Source organism: Uranotaenia lowii, chromosome 2 (assembly GCF_029784155.1).
Source record: "Uranotaenia lowii strain MFRU-FL chromosome 2, ASM2978415v1, whole genome shotgun sequence".
NCBI lineage: Eukaryota > Metazoa > Arthropoda > Insecta > Diptera > Culicidae > Uranotaenia > Uranotaenia lowii.
In genome coordinates this window covers 300710812-300733269 of record NC_073692.1, presented here as the reverse complement: position 1 = coordinate 300733269, position 22458 = coordinate 300710812, and the positions used below count along the sequence as shown (strand labels likewise).

At 43.0% G+C, this 22458-nt stretch overlaps 1 protein-coding gene across 2 annotated transcripts in view; it reads right to left on the bottom strand.

Annotated features, from left to right (window-relative positions):
- LOC129747380 (coiled-coil and C2 domain-containing protein 1-like) overlaps positions 1–22458 on the bottom strand; it is a 39085-nt gene that overhangs the window by 13885 nt on the left and 2742 nt on the right. The window contains exons 4-5 of one of the 2 annotated variants that reach the window (XM_055741557.1): positions 2246–2397; positions 1306–1531 (exon numbers count right to left, since the gene is read on the bottom strand). In XM_055741557.1, the coding sequence (XP_055597532.1) occupies positions 1306–1531; positions 2246–2397 (378 nt within the window). The remainder of the gene's footprint in view (positions 1–1305; positions 1532–2245; positions 2398–22458) is intronic. The other variant, XM_055741558.1, reaches the window with a different exon arrangement.

Genomic DNA, 22458 nt, shown 5'->3' with positions numbered 1-22458 from the left:
ATTCATAGAACTACTGTGTGTGAGTGGTGGAAAAGTATGGAAATACTGTCAAAAATGTCCACCAAGTTCAAATCAACCATTGGAGTGAAGCATATGATCGGCAACTTCGGCTAAGGGTCATCAGGGAAGTCAAGTCTCATACCAGCAATTTTAATTTTCAGTAAGCAAAAAACTAAGCATAGATCGCTGAAATTTCAAAAAAAAATTTTTTTTCTGATAAGCTGAAAGTGTTGCCTCTTAATTAGTCATTCAAACCTAACCTCAAACAAAAATTTTTTGCTAGATCCACAGCTCGTTAGCTGTATATCTGGTTCCGAGGCTATGGGACAGATGATTTCTGATGAACGACAAAACTTATGAAATACCTTATTTTAAACAAATTCCAGCGTTTGAATCCTATACCACGCCTGCTTGTGGCAAGGTCCCGAGTATATTAAAGTATGTATTTGCTGGTTATTTTGTATAAAATATAATGATTTGCTAAAATTCTGCTCCTGTGGAAAAAAAAAAACAATTTTCAAAACGAAAACTATGGTTTTCACTCTTTTCAAAAGCCTAAAAAGAGCAATCTTTTATGTACCCTTCGCAACCTACGATCTATACTAACCGATTATACTTCAAGTTCAATCTCCTAATGGTTTTACTTCGTTATTGCCTGATTTTGCCAGCAGAAATTCCATTAAAAACGCTCAAAAAGTGACTCAAAAATAATCAAGTTTGTTAATTTCAAAACAGCTGTATCCACTAAAGTGGCCTCAGTTTCTTTTAAAAGAGAAGTATTGGTCCGAAAAGTATCAGAAATTGAAGGAGGAGGATGTAGCCACCTAAAATACAGATTAGACGAAGTATTAGTTTGAAAAATTGATCATTATCATGACTAAAAAAGTGTGCGCTGGCCGAAGGGAGGTACCAAGAATAAAATAGAATTTATTCTCACAAAAATCGATAAATAATTTTTTTAAAATTTTTTCATGAATTATCATAAAATTACCTTCATTTCCTTCAAAGAAAGTATTTAGATCAAACGAAAGGTCATTGAGATACACGCATTCGTAACTGTCCCATTTCTAAAAGAACTAAGCTTTAAAAATTTGATAAGTTCAAATAAATGTATCAAACGTTTAAAGATACTCAAATAAACTTCCTTTTTGAAATGAAAAATTGTTAGGATAAAAACAATTAACAAAATTTCACAAAAATTTCGTTTGCAAATCCCCTGATTCATTTTTACTTCAACCACAAATCCAACCAAAGACCATCGAGCCCACAATACCGAATAGGCCTTAAATATTCATTCATACGCACCGGAAAGGCATCGTGGATCTCGCACTGCGTCTCCAGGGGCTGCAGCTTGACCTGTATCGTCCCGATGAGCGTATCCGAGCGAAGAAAACCTCTAAAACAGGAAAAGGAAAAAATACTCGTTGATTCGGGTGCAGCACGGCTAGATGACGACTCTGATAGACGGCGGTGGCCACAGCAAAGGCCAAAGCAGCATGGCCACTGATGACAACATCCAGTACCCCAACATCTGCAACACGTTCGAACGCGCGTACACCGAGCATTTGATTGAGGGTGGTCGGGCATGTGTATGTGCATCCGTGTAGACGGTCATAAATGGGGATCCATGAAAAAAAGGACCGGGTTGTTGGCCACGAATAGTGAGCGCCGGAATAGAAGAAAAGAAAGAAAAAAAAGATATCTATTGACCTGTCGTTTTGAAGTGAATTTCTGGTTCGGTCGGGCCCCGGAGATCCAAGCAATGGCGATGTGCTTAATGCGTTGCGACAATGTCAAATGACTGGGAAAAAGCGTTGGTCGGCTTGGTTCGACTAAAACCCGGAAGTGAATGTCCCCTTTTTTTATTGAAGCGTAATCAAATTATGCCCGGTCTCAACCAAATTTGGTCGCACTCGGTTGGTGGTAATCGAAGGCTTTTTTTCTATCGCTTACCAAAGATTAAACGCATCTCTGTGTATTTCGAACGTGTGCAGAAAAGTTGAAGTGCTGGAAATGCATTTGTCTTGTATCTCAGAGTTTTTGCCAATGTATTCAAACTAAAATGAACGTTGAAAGGTTATTTGATTTCATTGAAATTTCAAAAGTGACATGGCTGTCCCGGAGGATTAAGGTTTAGTAGTTTCGTCCTTGAGGGCCATCTGGTAGATTGTTTTTTGTTCAATAGCAATGTAAGCTCATGCACTGTCAAGTTAATGCACTAAGGCAAGTGTAACGTATTGCTTACCCTTTGGAATAGACTTCGCACTTCATTGTTTGCCGTTTGAAGATTCGCTGACAGGCGCGTTGTGCGCGCTGAATTTCGATGCTCTGACAATGCTGGTAATCCGGATTGTCGGTATCTTTTATAAGATTAGTTCGTGCCTTGAAGGGATCGTCCTATACGGTAAACAGAAAGAAAATACAAGAATTTTAAAGTATATTCTAAGTTTGCTTATGATAGGCATAAGTATTCGACTTAAGTTAACTCATGGCATTTATTCAAAGAGACTCAAAATAATTCTTGATATTTATATATTTTTCTATGTTTGTAAAGACTGTTCAAGAAATTATAAGCACACTTTCTTTTTTTTGTAAATTCTTTATTTGAAACGGCTCATACCTTTAGGCTTTAAGGAGCCAAACTCGTTTTGTTTGATTACAATTGTGTGCTTATATCTAGTTCACTTTTTTAAGAAAAAAGAAGATAGGTAGGAAAAACAAAAAATAAAAAGAATTATAGTCGAAGATCAATAGCTTTTAGGAAAAGGTATATTTCGAACATATAGTCCAAGTCCATCACAGCTAACACATCCCTCACTGGAACGTCGGGTGGTTTTCCTCGGGCCCGAAAGGAATCTATGAAGTTCGCTCTGGTGACAAGGTGGTCCTCACACGACCAAACAATATGCTCGATGTCATGGTAACCTAGGCCACAACCGCATAAATTGCTGCCAGCAATATTTATACGATAGAGTACCGCATTCAAGGAAGAATGATTGGACATGAGGCGGGAAAATATACGAATAAAATCCCGACTCAAGTTCAATCTATTAAACCAGGGTTTAAGGCTTACCTTTGGGATAATCGAGTGGAGCCACCGACCCTTCTCATCCTCGTCCCATTTGCGCTGGTAAATGTTGCGTTCCATCGCACCCACCTTTGCAAGGGAATCTGCCCTCTCATTGCCTACTATCGAGCAATGTGAGGGAACCCAGACAAAGGTGATGGAAAAGCAACGTCTTGATAAAGTAGTCAATATATAGCGTATCTTTTCGCGTGAATTTTCCTGGTCTTATGGAGCGGATTGCTTCAACAGAGCTGAGACTATCAGTTATAATATAGTAGTGTTCCACAGGTCGAGCGGCGATACTATCCAGAGCGCAATGAATAGCAGCTAATTCTGCGATGTACACAGAACATGGTGACTGGAGACTGTAAGAGGCGCTTAATATTTCGTTGAACATTCCAAATCCTGTTGCTTCCTCTATAATTGATCCATCGGTAAAGTACATTTTGTCAGCATTGCGTGTCTATATTTAGCTTCGAAAATTCTTGGAATCAAAAGAGGACGATGCGGATCCGGGATTCCACGAATTTCCTGCTGCATAGACATATCAAACTGGGCAGAAGAATTGTCGTAGTCAGGGCTACAAACACGAGTGGGAGAATACGAAGAAAGGTTTACCTGCATTGACATGAGAACATGGTATATAGACATAAATCTGGTTTGAAGATTTTGCTCAAGTAACCTTTCGAAATTCACAATCACCAATGGGTTCATGACCTCAGACCTGATGAGGAACCTGAGTGATAGTAAATTGAATCGATCCTTCTGAGGAAGTATTCCTGCCAAAACTTCAAGACTCATGTTATGCGTTGAGGGAATACAGCCCAAAGTGATGCGGAGACAACGGTACTGGATACGCTCGAGTTTGATGATGTGAGTTTTGGCAGCTGATTGGAAACAGAAACTACCATATTCCATCACTGAGAGAATAGTTGTTCGACACAATTTTAAAAGATCTTCTGGTTGGGCTCCCCACCAGGTGCCAGTGATTGATCGGAGAAAATTGATTCTTTGTTGGCATTTTCCTTTCAGATAGGGGAAAGGTTTCCTAAATGGGCCTATCGGGTTAAATGACCCTACGGCTGTTTGGCGAAATGGCTGACTAGACAGCTTACCTGACCAATGCATTTTGAGGGTGATACGCTTAGAACATAAGGCAAGAAAGAATTTTATGAATTTATAAACTCAAAAAAATTTAAAAAATCAAACAAGGTTTTGATACATTTTGATGTAATATTTCGACTTTTAAAAATTATACGTAAAGAAGTTTGAAACAAAAACTAGGATGGTTTTTGTTTCTAACTCTAATTAACTTAAGAAATTAAACATATTTCAGCTTTTGTGGACGTTTAATAACGATTATATAGTAGAATAATAGAGTGTTTTTGTATGCCCCCATCATGTTTGTAAAATGCCTCCATCCTAAAATAACAGATTAAATAGAATAAATAAATGATTTTTATCATTGAACCTTCAAATCTAAGCTCTGAATAACATCTTAAGAGAGAATTGAAGATCTAAAGACAGATTTGATAATGTTTTTCTCATGGATGAACTGCCTCTATAGTATGGCAACCCTAACATTTGTTTGATTCCACGAAGTTATAATATACATAGATTTTTATGAAACTTCAGCTTTGTTGTACGGAAAATATTACTTTCTAGCAGTTTCAATGAAATTATACAGAAATATTGCCCAAAAAACAGAAATTTTGTTCAAAACATAAATAGGCGCATTTAGCCCGCACGGTTTGAGGTTCGGCATTTTAGACAACACTTACAATAAAATCGTTTTCTTGGAAACCGAAGAAACAACCATCTCCGTTTTCTGAGGGGAAAACTCAATCCCAAGCTTTGGGGCCCAGGAAGACAATCTGTCTAAAGTATCTTGTAAAGGTATGTGCAGATGAGACTCAGTAGATCCTGTGACAGACACCACGCCGTCATCTGCCAGTTGTCTTAAAGTGCAGCCTTCAGAGAGACAACTGTCGATTTCACTTACATAAAAGTTGTACAAAAGTGGACTTAAACATGAACCCTGTGGGAGGCCCATGTAAGATGTTCTTCTGACTGCAATATCTCCGTGAGCAAAGTTCAAATGTTTCCCACAAAGCAAGCTGTATAAGATGTTGTTCAATAGAGGAGGCAGACCCCGGGAGTGCAACTTGTCTGACAACACCTCTATTGAGACTGCATCAAAAGCTCCCTTTATGTCTAGAAACACTGAAGCCATTTGCTCACGTTATCGCCATTTGTATCTCTGAAGACAGCAAAGCAAGACAATCGTTTGTTCCTTTGCCCCTTCGAAACCGAAATTGATTATCTGAAAGGAGACCATTTGTTTCTACCCATTTATCCAAACGAAACAAGATCATTTTCTCCATCAATTTTCGTATACAAGACAACATCGCTATTGGACGGTACGAATTGGGATCAGACGTTGGTTTTCCAGGCTTTTGGATGGCAATGACTCTCACTTGTCTCCAATCCTGGGGAACAATGTTTTGCTCCAAGAATTGTTTAAATAAATTTAACAAGCGAAATTTGGCTGCATCCGGAAGGGTTTTCAACAAGTTAAATTTAATTTTATCAATTCCCGGAGCTGAATTGTTGCAAGAGAGGAGGGCAAGTGGATTATTTTTTGCACAGGTGTAGAATCTGGACAGACTTCCCGTGCGAAGTTAAATATCCATCTTTGTGAATATTCCTCACTTTCATTCGTAGATGATTGATTACGCATGCTTCGTGCCACTTTCCATAGGGTACTCAAGGATGTTTCTCGTAATAAACCACCCACAAAATTCCTCCAATACGCTTGTTTCTTCCCCTTGATTAATTTTTTGAACTGATTTTCAAGGGAAACGTATGCCTCAAAATGGACAAGAGTTCCATGTTTTCAAAAACCTTTAAATGCTGTTGATTTGTCCTTATAAAGCTTGGAACACTGGGGGTCCCACCATGGATTAGAAGGCCTTCAACGCACAGATGATTCTGGGATGGGTTTTGTTTGAGCACAAACTGCACTATCGTGTATCAAACAAGAAAGAAAGTGGTACTCCTCCAAAGGAGGTAAAACATGCATAGAGTCGATGGCTGTTAAAATTTCGTCCGAGTACTGTTTCCAGTCGATGTGTCTTGTAAGGTCATATGTCATATTAATTGTGTTTGAAGAGTTGACCCCATTGGTGATTGTGATTTCGATAGGCAAGTGATCACTACCATTAGGATCATGGACCACATTCCACTGGCAATCAAATGATAGTGAATTTGAGCAGAGCGAGAGGTCAATTGCACTTTGTCTTGCAGGAGGTTTAGGTACTCGTGTTTTTTCACCCGTGTTCAAAACTGTTAAATTGAAACTGTCGCAAATGTCATAGATAAGAGTAGAACGACTATCGTCTATTTGTTCTCCCCAAACAGTTCCATGTAAATTGAAGTCACTCAGGATCAACCTTGGCTCAGGAAGCACTGAGCACAGGTCCTCTAGGTGACTTCGATCCGCTGCAACTCTCTGAGGCCAGTACACACTGACAACACATAAGTCCTTACCTCTTATAGTTCAATTCCGCCTGATAAAGGAAGGTGAATTCTGTAAAAAGGGTGGCGCTTATTGATCTCCAAAAGCACCCCTCCATAAGAATCGACACGATCCAGACGGATAATACTAAAATCGTGGAAAGAGATGTTAGATTGAGAAGAAAGCCAAGTTTCGGACTACGCAAAAATATCGCAACAAGTTTTATGAAGTAAATAATTCTTTGAATCCAATTTTGGAATAAGACTACGACAATTCCACTGTAGAACAGTGATATCTCCGACCTCTGGGTCGGAGCAATCGAGAGAGACAAACACTGAAAGGAGGGGCCAAGTTTGCATCAATTGCTTCAAAAATGTCTTTACTACAGGAAGCATCGTTGTAATAATGCCTCTGGTGGATTCCGCTACATTAAAACACGTAAAAATTCCATTTAAAATGTCGGACAATTTAAAAAGCCCTGATTGGGTGGATGATTCTGGCAAAACTACGTTAGAGTTTTGGTTTTGCGAGGTTTCCGCTGATGTTGATTTGTTCTGTAGTGATTCTCTACCGCTGAAGCCAGGAGGAACTTGTTTTTCTTTGATAGCAACAGTCGGGTTTCTCTCAATCCTGTTTTTAGAGATAACAGCAGGAATTTTAGATGGTATTTTTGGAGAAGGCACCTTAGTACGCTTCCGAGAGCCTCCTGCAGAGAAGACTGATTGTACTTCATCAGCCGTGTCTGTGTCATCATTATCAACTGGCAGCACTGAAAAAATGTTACCAGATTGAGATTGGGCCGGTGGAGAGGCGCTTTCAGTATGGCGGCATAAGAACGTTTAGAACGTTCTTTTAAAGAGCGCCTCTGTTTATCCCAGCTGCCTTTAAATGCCTCGCACGAGGAGATATCATGGGGTGAGCCCCCGCAATAGACACATTTCTGTTCTACTGCTGAGCATGCTCCTTCCTCATGATTCTCCCCGCAGTGCAAGCAACGCTTCTTATTGCAGCAATGCGAAGCAGTGTGCCCCAATTTAATGCAATTCTTACACTGCATTGGGCGAGGCACGTAAAGGCGTACTGGAAGCCTTAAAATTCCGTCAATCAAGACGTAATGAGGGAGGGCAGTTCCCGCAAATGTTACGCGAATCGAGGCTGAAGGCTTATACTTTGTAACGCCATCAACGACGAAGGCAGTCATGAGTTGGCGACAATCCAAGATTTCGACCGAAGTCGAATCAAGGCTCTTAAACTTGCCTACGCCGTGAGACTTAACGTATTCAGCCTCCAGACTCGATTCGGTGATCACACCCTCTATCTCCACGTCTCGAGTCGGAATATAGAGCTGATATTCTAATTTGAAAAAATTGCTAGCAAGAATACCGTTTGCGGCCTTCCGGTCGCCTACCACAACGCGCATTTTGTTTGGCCTTACCTTAGTTACGCTGGTCACGGAGGGCCACCTCGCCAGATCTTTCGTGATCTGCACAACGTTTAAATTTTTACCGTTAGCTTTGGGCCGGATAAAAACCACCCAAGGCCCAGAAGAGGTTGTGTTTTCCGGATAGGTTCGGAGTCGGGTTGTCTTATTCGCTGCTGCAGATGGTGAAGAAAGTTCAGCTGCCGGAGAATCAGAAGCATTCGAAGGACCAGCTATTGCTGATTCCTCCATATGCTCCCCCTCTCCGCTGCTGATTCCCTCACCATCCACAACAGGCGGGTCTGACCCCCCGCCTTCGCTCATATTTTTTGCGGAGACACGAATGTCTTCCGTTTCAAAAATTAAAGCGAAGCTCAATGTGTTCAAAATTTAAAAAAAAAGAGAAAAATAAAAGAAGCAAGAAAAAGGGGAAAAAGAATTAAAAAAGTATTACCAATAGGCACTTTGTTTTATTCAATTGTCTCCTCCAGTGTTTTGACGATCAATTCAACCACGTGGTCTCCCTTTGTCGGTTGAAGATGGCTGCCACGCTTTGGTCCCGATAACGATTGTTACTGGGAGAAAACAATCGGATGATGATGTGCAGGGGGATTTGCCAAACAATGGCGGCGCCCCTGATGGTGATCAGCTGTTGTTGGCGATGTCGGTTTGCCAAAAAAAAAAAACCGCTTGCGATGGGAAATAAGCAATCCACCACTTCGATAACCAAACTTTTTATCACAAGCGTGGTTATCTATAATCCTTCTGCCTTGGCGGGTGGCAGGTAAACCAGTGTCCAATTTTACAACACGGTACACAATTCCGGAATAAACTGTTAACCGTCCGAACGGTATCTGCTCCCGGATTAAACGGACGGACAACGGACACTTTTTCTCACAAACTACTGCTCGAGATGCGTAAACTACGTGTGTTCTCGACGAGAGATGCGAGACGAATGAAAGCACACTTTCAAAATAATACATAAAAAAAAAAGTAGAAGAGGTTGTGTACGCGACACGACCGTAATGTTTACGTAGAATTACAATATTCTGTTTTGTTACACTATATAGATCTATATTAAATCGAAAACTGAACTGGGGTTTAGAAATGGATTAGTCTGTTATGTAAATTTGTGTAAAATTTATAGATGAACACGACAGTTATTGTTAACGAGGGTGCCGTTCATTCTAGTATGTTCTGCAAGATATCAAAGTGATTATCAGTCTAACTCTGCCTTTCACCAACAGTGGATGGAAGGATAAAATCGAAACTGTTTGTTCAGCGTAAAAATCGTTTAATACGTTTGAAGTGCATAGGCGTTTAATTTTGCATCATAGTGCATGAAGCAGGTCAAGCGGGCAGTCTTTTTAGATCATCATAAGACCACTGTCGCCTAATTTCGACCGCATGGTTTGAAACGCACTCATAGAATTTTTTTTTTTTTTTTTTTATTTATTATAGAGACTTTGAGTAGTCTCACTCATTCGTCTCTGTTATTCTAACTTAAAACTAGACGTTTAATTACATGTTCATTTACAAATCAACTTAGATCTTATCAATCATATCAGTAATGCGTAAAAATTTTAATAATTTCTTCTCACTTATTTCGTCATTGAACAGAATACTTTCCAAGTCAGCATCAAGATCAGCAAGTTGTCTTTCTTTCAGAAGTCCGGGGCAGTCGACAAGTAGATGTTGGATAGATATTTGCACCCCACAAAAGGTGCAAACCGGAGGACTGGTTCTAGCATAGATATGTTGATGTGTGATAAGAGTCACCCCAATCCGTAGACGGGACAGAATTCTCTGGTTCTTGGAGTCGGCCGTGTCGGTTCCAGGTAGAGTTGAACTTTTGATTCGCCTTAGAAAGCAGGATCTGTTACTCCGCCAAGAAGCTTCCCAGCATGCAGCTAAATTGAAATTCACCCATCGTTTGATGTCTTTGCCGGGGATGTCACTGGATGGTTCGTCGGTGTTTGTTCTTCCCAGGTTAGCTAATTGGTCGGCGGTGTTGTTACCAGTAATTCCGGCATGGCCGGGAATCCAGCAGAATGTTACGTTATCCTGATGCCCATCCAATGCTTGGATGAGGGGGTGACGTTTGGTGCCTGTCTGCATTGCTGTAAGGACGCTGGCAGAATCTGTGAAGATCACGTTCTTTTGATTGGTAGAGAGACACTCATCAACCGCAATTGCTAAAGCGGTAGCTTCAGCACTGAAGATAGAGCATTGGTTCGGCAGGCGAAAGCTGCTCCGTTCATTTCCGTACAGGATACCACATCCTGTAGATCCGTTTGCAACTGAGCCATCTGTGAAAATCAAGTGATGGCTTTTGTACTTCTTCTGCGTTACCTCATTGAAGAGATTCGAAGCAACTACTGGATTGCATCCTGCTTTAAGTTTTTCCTTGAATGTCCAGTCAATCGAGGGGGGCCTTTGGTGCCAAGACCTGTCGGTGATCCTCGGCAGCTTCAATGGAGTTGGGATGTTTAAGTTGGTTGCCGCCTGAAATAGCCTCTGAACTCTTTGGCACAATGGGCTGGATTGAGGAAGACCTCTTTCAGCAAGTCGCGTGCTTTTGTTGGATATGTTTTTTAGTGTTAACAGGTTCCAAGGCAAATGACCACTTTCGCAAAGCAAAGCAATATTAGGGCTGCATGGTAGAGCACCTGTGATAATTCTTATAGCATTGTGATAGATTTTTTCCAGTTTCAAGTTGACTTTGATTCCTCCGAGTGTGTATATTTCTGCTCCATATAGAAGTTTGGGGATTAACCAGCCATGCATAATCCGAAAGAGTATAGAGCGTGTTGCTCTTTGTCGACCTCTACCAAGCATTTTGAAGAGGTTCAGATGACACCTGCTGCTTTTGACCAGTTGATTACAGTGAGGTATAAATGAAAGCTTGCGATCAAATATGACTCCAAGTATTTTGACCGAACGTACCGATGGAATAACGATGTCTTTTAAAATGACTGATTTCGCTGGTTTGTGAGTTTTGTTGCATATGTGCTGGACTTGACTTTTTGCTGCAGATAAGTTGAAACCTGAGAATCGACTCCACTGTTCGACTTTCTTGATGGCGTGTTGTAGGAGCTCTCGACAGGAACTTGGTGTTTCTTCTATCGCGACCAGTACTATGTCGTCAGCATAGATGAGAATTTGGATGTCATCGGGGATTGAACAAAAAATAGATTCCATGCAGACCAGGAATAGAGTTACAGAAAGAATTCCACCCTGAGGTACGCCATTTTCTAGGAGTCGGGGATTGGAGACCGTGTTCCCAATAATAACTTTAAAGTATCTTTCCGTTAGGTAATCCTGAATGTATAACATAAGTTTGCCTCCAAAACCCCATCTTACCATATTATCTAGTATGAGCCTTCGCCACGTTCTGTCAAAAGCTTTAGATAAGTCCAATACTGCTAGGTCAATATGCTTTCCCTCATTAAATGGAGAATGGATGATAGATTCTAGCTCGGAAAAATAGGTCTCGGTGCCCTTGCCGCTTCGATAGGCGTGTTGATGTCGGTTTAAAAGTCCCTTTTCTTCTAATTCGGTGATAAATCGTCTGTTAACCATGCGGTCTAGGACTTTTCCAAGGCAGTCTAGAAGGGAAATTGGGCGAAAATTTTCCACCTGTCTACTGTTAGCTTTACCTGGTGCTTTTGGGATAGGAACGATCAAACTAGTTTTCCATTGCTGAGGTATTATGCCAGTCTGCCAGATATTGTTATATATATCGAGGAGGATGAGTTTAGCTGTGATAGGTAAGTTCTTAAGAAGAGGATATCCGATTTGGTCAGGACCAGCAGATTTCCCATGGCTTTTGTTCAGGGCCCAATTTAATTCGGAAAAATTGAAGGAGTCGTTATAGCGAGAACTATCTGTGACATCAAAGCTAAGTTCGGTGGCTTCAGCTGAGGCTTTTAGCTTTTGGAACTGTTGTGAGTATCCACTGGTGGCAGATGTTTCGTAAAAGTATTTGGCAAAACACTCAGAGACTATTTCAGGTTGGTTGGTGAAATTACTGTCGATCACAAGGGATGTAGAGGAATGCTTTTTCTTACCTGTGAGGTCACTTACTCGCTGCCAAACTTCTCTTGATGACATTGTAGGGTTGATTTCAGTCACGAACTGGTCCCAAGAACTAGCTTTGGCTTCCTTAATTGTTTTCTTAGCTTCTTGGTTGGCTAGCTTATACTCGAGGGCTGCTTCAGATTTTTTCGGATGATCATTTGAAAGTCGTCGTAGTTTTCGCAATGCTTTCCGCCGTTTTTTAATAACATCCTTGACGTTGTTGTTCCACCAGGGGACGGACCTCCTACCCGTTTTCCCAGTGGTTCTGGGGATAGTTTTTTCTGCTGCCTCGAGGATGGATGTACAGAAATGCTCGACAGTACAGATGGCGATAGGGTCGATTTTATGGGAGACTTCCATCCTGTAACGATCCCAGTCTGCTTCGTCATACTTCCATCGTTGACGGTATGTCAGCTCATTTTGTTGATCAATATGGAAGAGATGAGTGGGATAATGATCGCTGCCACATGTGTCGTGATGAACATCCCACTGGGTTGAGGACAAGATCTCAGCTGATACAATACACAAATCTATGGCGGATACAGATAAGCCGTCAGGAGATATACGAGTTGGTTTTCCGTTGTTCATGAGGCGTAGATTGAATTCCTGAACGAGGTCCATGATGACATGTCCACGTGTTTCGGTTTTGGAGCTTCCCCACTCTTGATGGTGAGCATTCCAGTCTCCTGTAATTATGATGGGCTTGGGCAGATTTTCGAAGAGTTCCTTCAGGTTCGTTTGGAGGTCTTGAGGATTTTTTCTTAGCGGTGGAATGTAAATACTCACATAAGTAGCTTTAATCGGACCATTGACTTGGACGGCGACGACTTGAAGCGAGGAATGAATCGTTATTCGTTGGTGTGGAAGATCTTTCGAGACGCCGATAACAACCCCATCACAGAAGGAAGGACCGGCTCCGTCTTTAAAGTGCCATTCGTAGCTAGAAGGCATGATGCAGGTGATGTTTGTTGATGAGATCCATGTTTCTTGAAGGGCGACAATAGCTGGTGTTTGTTGATTCAGTAAAAGTTCCAAGTCGTTGAGATTCTTTCGTAGTCCTCTTATATTCCACTGAGTTACAAGAGTTTTGAGGCTGCCGGTGGTTGTTGATTGTGGCTGATTATTGTTGAAGTTGTTGTGCGGAGACATTATCAGAAGAATTCTTTTTTGTGGCGTTAGCAGCTGGTTTGAAATGCAAAGGTTGCGGCAGGTGACTAGAATTTGGCGTGTCGTTTGAGGTGTTGGTAGTTTCGTTGACCATTGGTGGAGATAAGGATTTACGTTCCTTGGTTTTCTTCCGACTGGGATGAGTTTCGCAAGATTCTCTATCTCTGCCTCGCTTAGGTGTTGGAGGTAAGCTGGCGGAGTTTTCTGTGCAGTCCATATTGCTGTCGTTTTCAGTATAGGTGCTTGAGGAATCATTGCTATCTCCATCGTCTTGGTTTTTCTGCAATTTTTGAATCTGGTTCACGAGCACTGCATTTTGGGTGAGAAGATCGGCCACTTGTTATTCTAGTTGCAAGATTCGGCTGTTCGAGTTTCGGGCTAGTAGTTCTGAGACCTGATTCTCGAGTTCTCGTATTCTACTGTTTTTGTCACCAGTGTTTTGCTGGGCATCGACAAGTCGTTGTTGCAGCTTAGTTACTTTCGATGCATTCATACGGGACCGAAATTCTTTAACTGCTTCAGCGTGACTTATTCCAAGATCTGTGCGGATTCGAATGACTTCCTGCTCCTGCTTATTTATCGGGCAGCTTCGGCTGATTGTCGCATGAGCTCCGTTGCAATTGTTGCAGTGGGCTTCATTTGTGCATTCTTTATGCGGTGGGGTTTCTCCGCAGTTAGCGCATATTGGATCATTTTGGCATCGCTTTCTTGTGTGTCCGAATTGGCCGCACTGGAAACACAGCATTGGTCGAGAATAGTAGGGTCGGGTTGCTATTCTAAGGTATCCAAATCTGATGTGCGCAGGGGGAACAGTTCCTTTCACTGTGAGCACCATACTGTCGGTGGGGATATCTTTACCTTCAATTTTACGTTTGAATCTGTAGACTCGAATCACGCCTTCTTCCTCCAGAGCTTCGCAAAGCTGTGCATCACTTAGCCCAGCGGCTTCTCGACAAGTGACAACACATTGGCTTGTGTTCATCGTTGGGTGTGGCTCAACTAGTATAGGAGTTCCATCGATAAGCTTGGTGAGTTTTAGGAGCTTTGTCACTTGCTGCTCATTTCGGACACGTAGTAGGTACTTGCTTCCAGAATCAATTTGATTGGCGCCATCGATGCGACCGGCGACTTGGTCAATGGATTTGGCGATTATGAAAGGATTCATGGGAAGCTTGGCGTTTTGGTCGGGTTTGATGACTAAAAACTGTACATCACCATGGAGATTTTCGGGGTCCATCCATGATGGAATGGTCCTACGATTGTTGTTGTTTCTTGGTGGACCTGGTAGACCACGCCATGGCGGATAGGCCTCCGCCATCGGTTACGGACGCCAGATGCCCCGGCGGTGGCACGTAAATCTGGCACGTGAGAAACCCCGACGATGGTTTCTACACACGTACGGTCCCGACGAACGACGAAAAACGAACACCAGATCGCCCCGGCGGTGGCTCGAAATCCGGTACGTGTGAAACCCCGGCGATGGTTTCAGCACACGAACGAATCGCGATAAAGAATTACTTTACTGAGAACTGAGAACACTGTTGACTTGTTAGAAACACGTCCAACCCTTTTGACTGTCAGCGCCTACTGTGGTGACAACTGAATGGCACTCATAGAATGAAATCGCAAAATGAGCTGCTGATGGGGCTTTTGCCGCCTTTTTATGAACTTTTTTCCTGTGGAACGCTGCGAGTTTTTTTTGTTGCTTTCCCTGGGTTTTCTGATTCTTCGTTGTACCAAAATCAACGCTTCCTTGGATGGATTCAAATTTGCCGTTTGTCGAAACTGCAGTGACTGCACCCGTTTTCGGGAGACGAAGACGAGTGTATTTCTTGGAGATACAGAAAAACGGCTACCCAATTGAGGCCATTCAGATACCACGTATGTTCACGTGGACAAGACCCAAACCCATACCCCCCTTTCCGTGGACATTTTCATCCCCCCATTTCCTCCTAAGTTGACCACGTGGTATGTGAACAGCCCCTTAGGTACTACTGAACTGATTATTTCTTCCTATGCAGATCCCGAAGCTCTAGCCTTCTTGTTCTTAGAAGTCTTCGTCACCACTGCCTTCTCAATGGAGGTCACCCGGCAAAGACTATTCATTCAAAGTTTACGCGGTCATCGTCAGGACCATGCGTTGACCGGCGAATGTGTTAAATTTTCTTTTGCTTCGATGTGCTCCGTTTTTAGTAGTAACTGGAGGAGCAGCAGCTAGAATCGCGACACGGAACAACACGCATCCACAGCGATGACATTTTTCAGCCTCTCTTTCATAAACTAGTGGCCCTGAAAAGGGCCGTTTGTTGAATGAAGCAAGAGAAGAAATTTCCATGAATTCGACGAACCAGCTGAATATTCTTCGGCCGGCATGATAGTCCCCCGCTTGATGTGGAAGACCAAAAGATTGGTGTCCTCATGCAGTGCCATGAGCTTTGGAATTGCAGATCCGTCTCTCCGTCGATCTCATTTACCAGACGCTGGAAAGGCAGCTTGCGGATCAACTGCTTTTCTGGAAACGCCGGATCTCACGCAAGGCAACGATTCCAGGCCGGAAACGATGCGGATTCTTCACTTCTCCGGTGACTAGCCACTAGAGCACACTTTCGGGCAGCCGTGGTCGCCAGCTGCTTGTGGGAAGACTTTCCTCCGGTATCCTTGGTACACGATGTTTCCACCTTGAAAGCACGAACACGAATGGAATTTGAGGCAGTGAAAGGCACTTCTTTTTATAACTTCGTGGGGAAGATTTCCGTTTCATTCGTATTTGCGCTGAATTAGTATTGGTGTACCAACACATAGCCGACCCAAAATGATGTATGGAAAAGATGTCTTTGAAAGAGGCGTTTTTCGTGACGGTCGGTCCGTTTGCGAATTTCAATTTGCCCCCCTATAGTGTTGCCGTAAGACGTAATTCTACGTCAAAATATTGTTTTATTTAATTTTATTTACTTTATTTGGCACACTGTATCATTACACTGTACTCTTATGTGATGAAAATCTTTAATCATAAGCCAGACTTCGCACTTTTCCTCGAACATGTTTCATAAGCTTCTGCACAGTTGCATAACCCACCATTTTCACCACTTTTTGTCAATCCTTTTAAAATTTTCCGATGTCATCAGCTGGTTTTATGTATTTTCCTAGCTTTGCTTTGATTAAAGCCCAAAATGTCTCGACTGGCCGTGCCCGTGCCTCGGGGCAATTTGGCGGATTCATGGTTTTTGGCACAAAACAGACGTTTTAGCTTTTGTACCACCCTAGTTTGTCTCTGACGTAATTACATGATGCCAAATCGGGCCAAAATATGACGGGTCCATCATGGTGCTTGATCATCGGCATTGAATTCATATTAATTTTTGTTTATCGTGTTTGTACGTCTATACATATTTGAATTCGATTCAAGTGACACAGATTTTTCTTCTTTTCAGCTTTGATTTTTGCTATTACTATCATTATTTCACGTAGCTAATCATTTATATTCAAGAATTTGTTTGTAGGAACCACCTAGGTGGGATTAGTTTTGTTCAAATTCTAAAGATTCCTACTTAGATCTACTATTTACAACTTATGACTAACTAACCCTACTATCTAAAATGAATCTACTATATCCAAGTTACTTATCAAGACATGTTCGGAAGTTTGGCATTTATCTACAAATTTGGATCTAATGTCAGATATCTTGATATAAATTTTTGGAATGTCCGCCTCTTGGTGTAGGTTAGATATCCTGGTATTGAAGGGACGATCTAGGATCATCCTCAGAAGCCTGTTCTGCGTCCTCTGTAACTTGTTCCTTTGAGTTTGTGCGCATGATCCGCACACCGGAGCAGCGGTAAAGATCGCGGGTGAAATTATTTGTTTTTAGACGGCCAGTTTGTTATCTCTACAAAGGCGAGATCTACGTTTGATCAACGGATACAAACATCTGGTCAGAACGGAGCATTTCACCAGTGTCCTCCCAATATGAAAGCGAAATAATACCTTTTGGTCAATCAACAACCCAAGATATGTTACTTCAGCGGCCTTGTGCCTTCCATAGTCACAACGCAAGACGGAGGAAGAACTAATTTAGGAGATTGCCTGTGCAGGAAAATTATGGTTTGTGTTTTGAAGAAGTTAATCTTTATTTTCCAATTGTTTGTGTAGTTTATAAAGGCGTCAAGGCATCGTTGAAGTTTATTAGTAATTTCACGTGACTTCCTCCCCTTGACGGCAATTGCAGTGTTATCCGCAAACAGAAAACACACGCTGCCATCTCCAAGGGGAGATATGTCAGAAGTGTATAGGCTATAAAGCAGAGGGCCTAACAGGCTGCCCTGAGGAACACCTGGGATAGAGCGTTCTTGATAGAGAACCATCCAACGAAACTTTGCGTTAATTGTGAAGCCATTTTTGTTCGCCCACTGTAGAATACATTCAATTCCGTATTGCAGTTTTTTACGACACACAGCTATAAATTTGCTTCCCACTTCTAGCAAGATATCATCAGCGTAAATAAGTACTGTGATATTTCTGGGGATAGATTCAAATATCCCATTCATTACTAGAATGAACAGGGTGGGTGATAGTACTGAGCCTTGTGGGACACCTGTATTTTGGGGCCGAGTAGATGAAAGTGTACCAGCTATTGCAACATAAAACCTACGGTTTTTCAAAAAATCCATTACAATTTGATAAATTCTATTCCCCATTCGGGCTTTTCCTAATGTCCCAAGAATTCCGGGGCGCCATGTTCGGTCGAAGGCTTTAGCGAGATCTAGTGAGACTATTTCAAAGTGCAGTTTTTCGTGCCGATGTTCAGTGATGATATCTTTAAGTTTACTTAGGTACTTAGCTAGTGGTGCCCATTCCACTTCGGAATGCAGGTTGATTTTGATGGAGGAGGTTTTTTGTTTCGAGGTGCTGTTGCAATCTTCTGTTAATCAGCCTTTCATATATTTTCCCTAAACAAGAGGTGAGTGCAATCGGTCGAAGGTTTTCGGTTGCTTCTGGTGCTCCTCCATTTTTTGGTATTGGAATAATTTTGCTTATTTTCCATTCTTGAGGATATTTCCCGTTTTTCCATCAGTCGTTGAACATTTCGAGAATAATCGTTTTGCCTTCCGGGGGAATGTCTTTTATCAGGCAGTACGGAATATCGTCCGGACCAGAGGATTTACCGAACATTTTCTTGAAACGATATTTAGTTCGTTGGTAGAAAAGTTCCGATCAATGCAAGCAGGTATGAAAGGATCTATTGTCATCCTTCTTGTTCTTGTGGATTTACGGCCAGTAATTTTTCCAAAAATTCTGCCACATTTTTGAAACAGGAGTGTTAGAGTTAAAAGAGCTGGCGAACTCTTCCCAAGCTTTTTCTCTTCTTTCTCTTATAAGAAGTCTCGTTTCAGCCCTTATTTTACGAAATTCTTCGTTCCTGATCGACCACAGTTCATCGTTTTTTTGTGTTTTCCTCAAAGTTTTCCATTTCGTTTTCCTATCTCGTATATTGGAACCGATTTCTTCAGTCCACCAGGGAGCATATTTAGATGAAGTGTTTCCTGTGGTACGTGGAATAAAACGTTTGGCTGTCTCGAAAATGGCTGTTGTAATGTTGTTTACATTTTAGGTCGGGAAATGGTGAGAAGTTCGTCGCTAATCTCTGTTTGGTACTTTCCCAATTGACTTCCATCAGTTTCCATGTTGGCTAGTGAACGGTAGACAATGTGCAACTCGAGACCCCATACACCCAACCTTCGGGTAGTGGTCATATCACCTCTTGTCTGCAACTCCGATTCTCTTCCTCCCCGTGGTGCTAGCTGGGGTGCGAGCAACCTTAGCGGAGATCGGGTACCCAACCCCGGTGGATGCTTTGGTCGCATGCAAACTGAGTTAGGGGGCTTCGTACGCGTCTGTTCTCCATGTCAGGGGCGGTGGGGTTAGCTGCGGGCCTTGCGAGCCCGTGACTACAAAAAACATAAACAACGAACAACAAATTTCGGCAGTACCCACGTGCTCTCCAACGAATTGGAGAGCCGCAAATTCGAAATTGTAGCGGTATGCAGGAGGTATGCTGGAAGGGCTCCACGGTACGAACATACCCAGATGGTCGTGCCATCTACCAGAGCTGAAGCAACACACACGAGTTTTGAACAGCTTTTATAGTGATGGGAAAGATGCAAAAGCGCGTGATCGGGTGGTGGCCGATCAACTCCCGAATGTGCACAAAGAGAATCAAGGGCCAGTTCTTCAACATCAGCATCATCAACGTGCACAGCCCTCACCCCGGAAGTACCGGTGACGACAAAAACGAATTTTACGCGCAGCTGGAGCGTGAATACGACCGTTGCCCAAAACATGATATCAAGATCGTCATCGAGGATTTTAATGCTCAGGTCGGCCAGGAGGAGGAATTCAAACCGACAATTGGAAGGTTCAGTGCGCACCAGCTGACCAACGAAAACGGCCTCAGACTTATTGATTTCGCCGCCTCCAAACGAATGGCCGTACGTAGTACCTTTTTCCAGCACCGTCTCCCACACAAGTACACCTGGAGATCACCGTACCAAACGCAATCATAGATCGACCACGTTTTGATTGACAGCCGGCACTTCTCGGACATCATCGACGTCAGATCCTGTCGAGGCGCCAACATCGAGTCAGATCACTTTCTGGTGATGGTCAAGATGCGCCCAAAACTCTTCGTAGTGAACAACTCAAGAAACCGGCGCCCGCCTCGGTTAAATATCGCACGACTGAAGCAACCTGAGGTCGCGGCAGACTACGCGCAATCGGTCGAAGCAGCGCTGCCGGCAGAGGGCGAGCTTGACGATGCCCTTCTCGAGGACTGTTGGGATACCATCAAGACAACCATCAACAGTGCTGCGGAGAACGACGAACTCGACGGAACGACTGGTTCGACGAGGACTGTAGGACGGTGATGGACGAAGAGAATGCCGCGCGGGCAGCAGTAGTGCAAAGAGGCACCCGTCGAAATGTGGAAAATCACCGACAGCGAAAGAGGCAGCGAGTCCGAATTTTCCAGGAGAAAAAGCGCCGCCTGGAGGAAGAGGAGCTCGAGGAGCTGGAGCAGCTGCATCGTTCCCAAAAAACACGAAAGTTCTATCAGAAACTCAACGCATCCCGCAAAGGCTTCGTGCCGCAAGCCGAAATGTGCCGGGATAAGGGCGGGGGCATCCTGGGAAGTCATCAGGCCGGCTTCATGGAGGGACGGTCAACGACGGACCAGATATTCACATTACGGCAAATCCTCCAAAAATGCCGGGAACACCAAGTCCCTACGCACCATCTATTCATCGACTTCAAAGCCGCATACGACACGATCGACCGTAACGAGCTATGGAAAATCATGGACGAGAACGGCTTTTCCCGGAAGCTGATCAGACTGATCAAGGCGACGATGGATGAAACGCAGTGCGCTGTGTGCGGATTTCGGGTGAATTGTCGAGTTCATTCGAATCGCGCAGGGGGCTTCGACAAGGTGATGGTCTATCCTGCATTATGTTCAACGTGGCGCTTGAAGGTGTTATTCGACGAGCGGTGGGCAAAATGCGGGGCACGATTTCAACTGATCCAGTCAACTTATCTGTTTTGCCGATGACATTGCGGCGGTGGAGGAGATCTACCGCAAACTGACACGCGAAGCAGGAAGGATTGGGTTGATGATTAATACGTCCAAGACGAAGTACATGCTGACCTGCGGATCCGAGACCGACCGAGCCCGCTTGTCCAGTAATAACAAGGTCACGATCGACGGCGACGAGCTGGAGATAGTCGAAGACTTTGTCTATCTCGCTGGTGACGGCAGACAATGACACCAGCCGTGAGATCCGGAGGCGAATTATCAGCGGAAGTCGTGCCTACTATGGACTTCACAAGCAAATGCGGTCGAGAAGACTAAGCCCTCGCACGAAGTGTAACCTGTATATGACGCTCATTTGATCGGTTGTTCTCTACGGGCACGAGACATGGATATTGCTCGAGGAGGACCTGCGTACACTCGGAGTATTCGAGCGACGAGTGTTAAGAACCATCTTTGGCGGCGTACAGGAGAACGGAGTGTGGAGGCGAAGGATGAACCACGAGCTCGCGCGACTCTACGGCGAACCCAGTATCCAGAAGGTGGCGAAGGCTGGCCGGATACGCTGAGCGGGTCATGTTGCGAGAATGCCGGACGGCTGTCCTGCAAAACAGGCGTTCGCTACGATTCCGGTAGGAACAAGACGAGCGAGGTGGTTAGACCAAGTGGAGTGTGATCTGGCGAACGTGGGGTGTCCGAGAAATTGGAGAACGGTTGCCATGGACCGAGTTGGCAAGTCAGTTGCTTCCTGAGCCGATGTCCGTGAATTTGGGCCCAAGAGTAAACATCGATCACAGTTGTACCGGATAAGTTTTTCAATAACTGTTCGCCAACTGCATCGTTGATATGAGTCGCGAATGACATAAAGATGTTAAAACTTCTATAATCGAAACAAAAAAAAAGTAACGTATTCAACCAAGAAAACTCAAAACTGTTGAAAATATCCTGAGAAATCAAAGGTAAAATCTACCGTCCACACTTACTCCATAAAGTGGGGTAAGTGAAGAAACCAACAGTTCATAACAATTTACGTGATAACTTTTCTCGCTTTGCTTCCATCAAGCTCATCTCTTCAGCAACATGTTGTGCATCACATTTAACGTGATTTTATCAAAATTGATCCATTTCTGGTTTTTTAATGATTTTTTAAAGTTGAACTATACGAAAAACCGTACACACTTACCCCGGTGTACCGTAGTGAACAGAGGTCGGCATTAAAACTCTATTCGCTAGTTAGTCCGCTACATTTTTGTTTATATATTTATTTTATAACTTTATTTTTAGAAAAATTACGGCTGAAAAAACTCCATCACCTTGCAGAAAATAACATTTATCAGCATTCCGGCTTGAAAAATGACACCTAGTGGAGTTTGTTTATCCGTTATTTCAACAGAAATCCCGTAATAAAATAAATTTGCCAGCAAAAAAGAAGCGGACTAATTAGCGATTAGCGATTAAACGCCAGACACAACACAAAACCATAAATCAGCATTCTTCCTTGACTGATTTCTTGTGGTGGAGTTTGTCTATCTGTTAGTACAAACGTTTGGTCAAAAACTGAATTAAAACGATAATTATTTAACAAAAACGAAAAACACAAATTAGCGATTAGCGCTTTAATGCCGAAT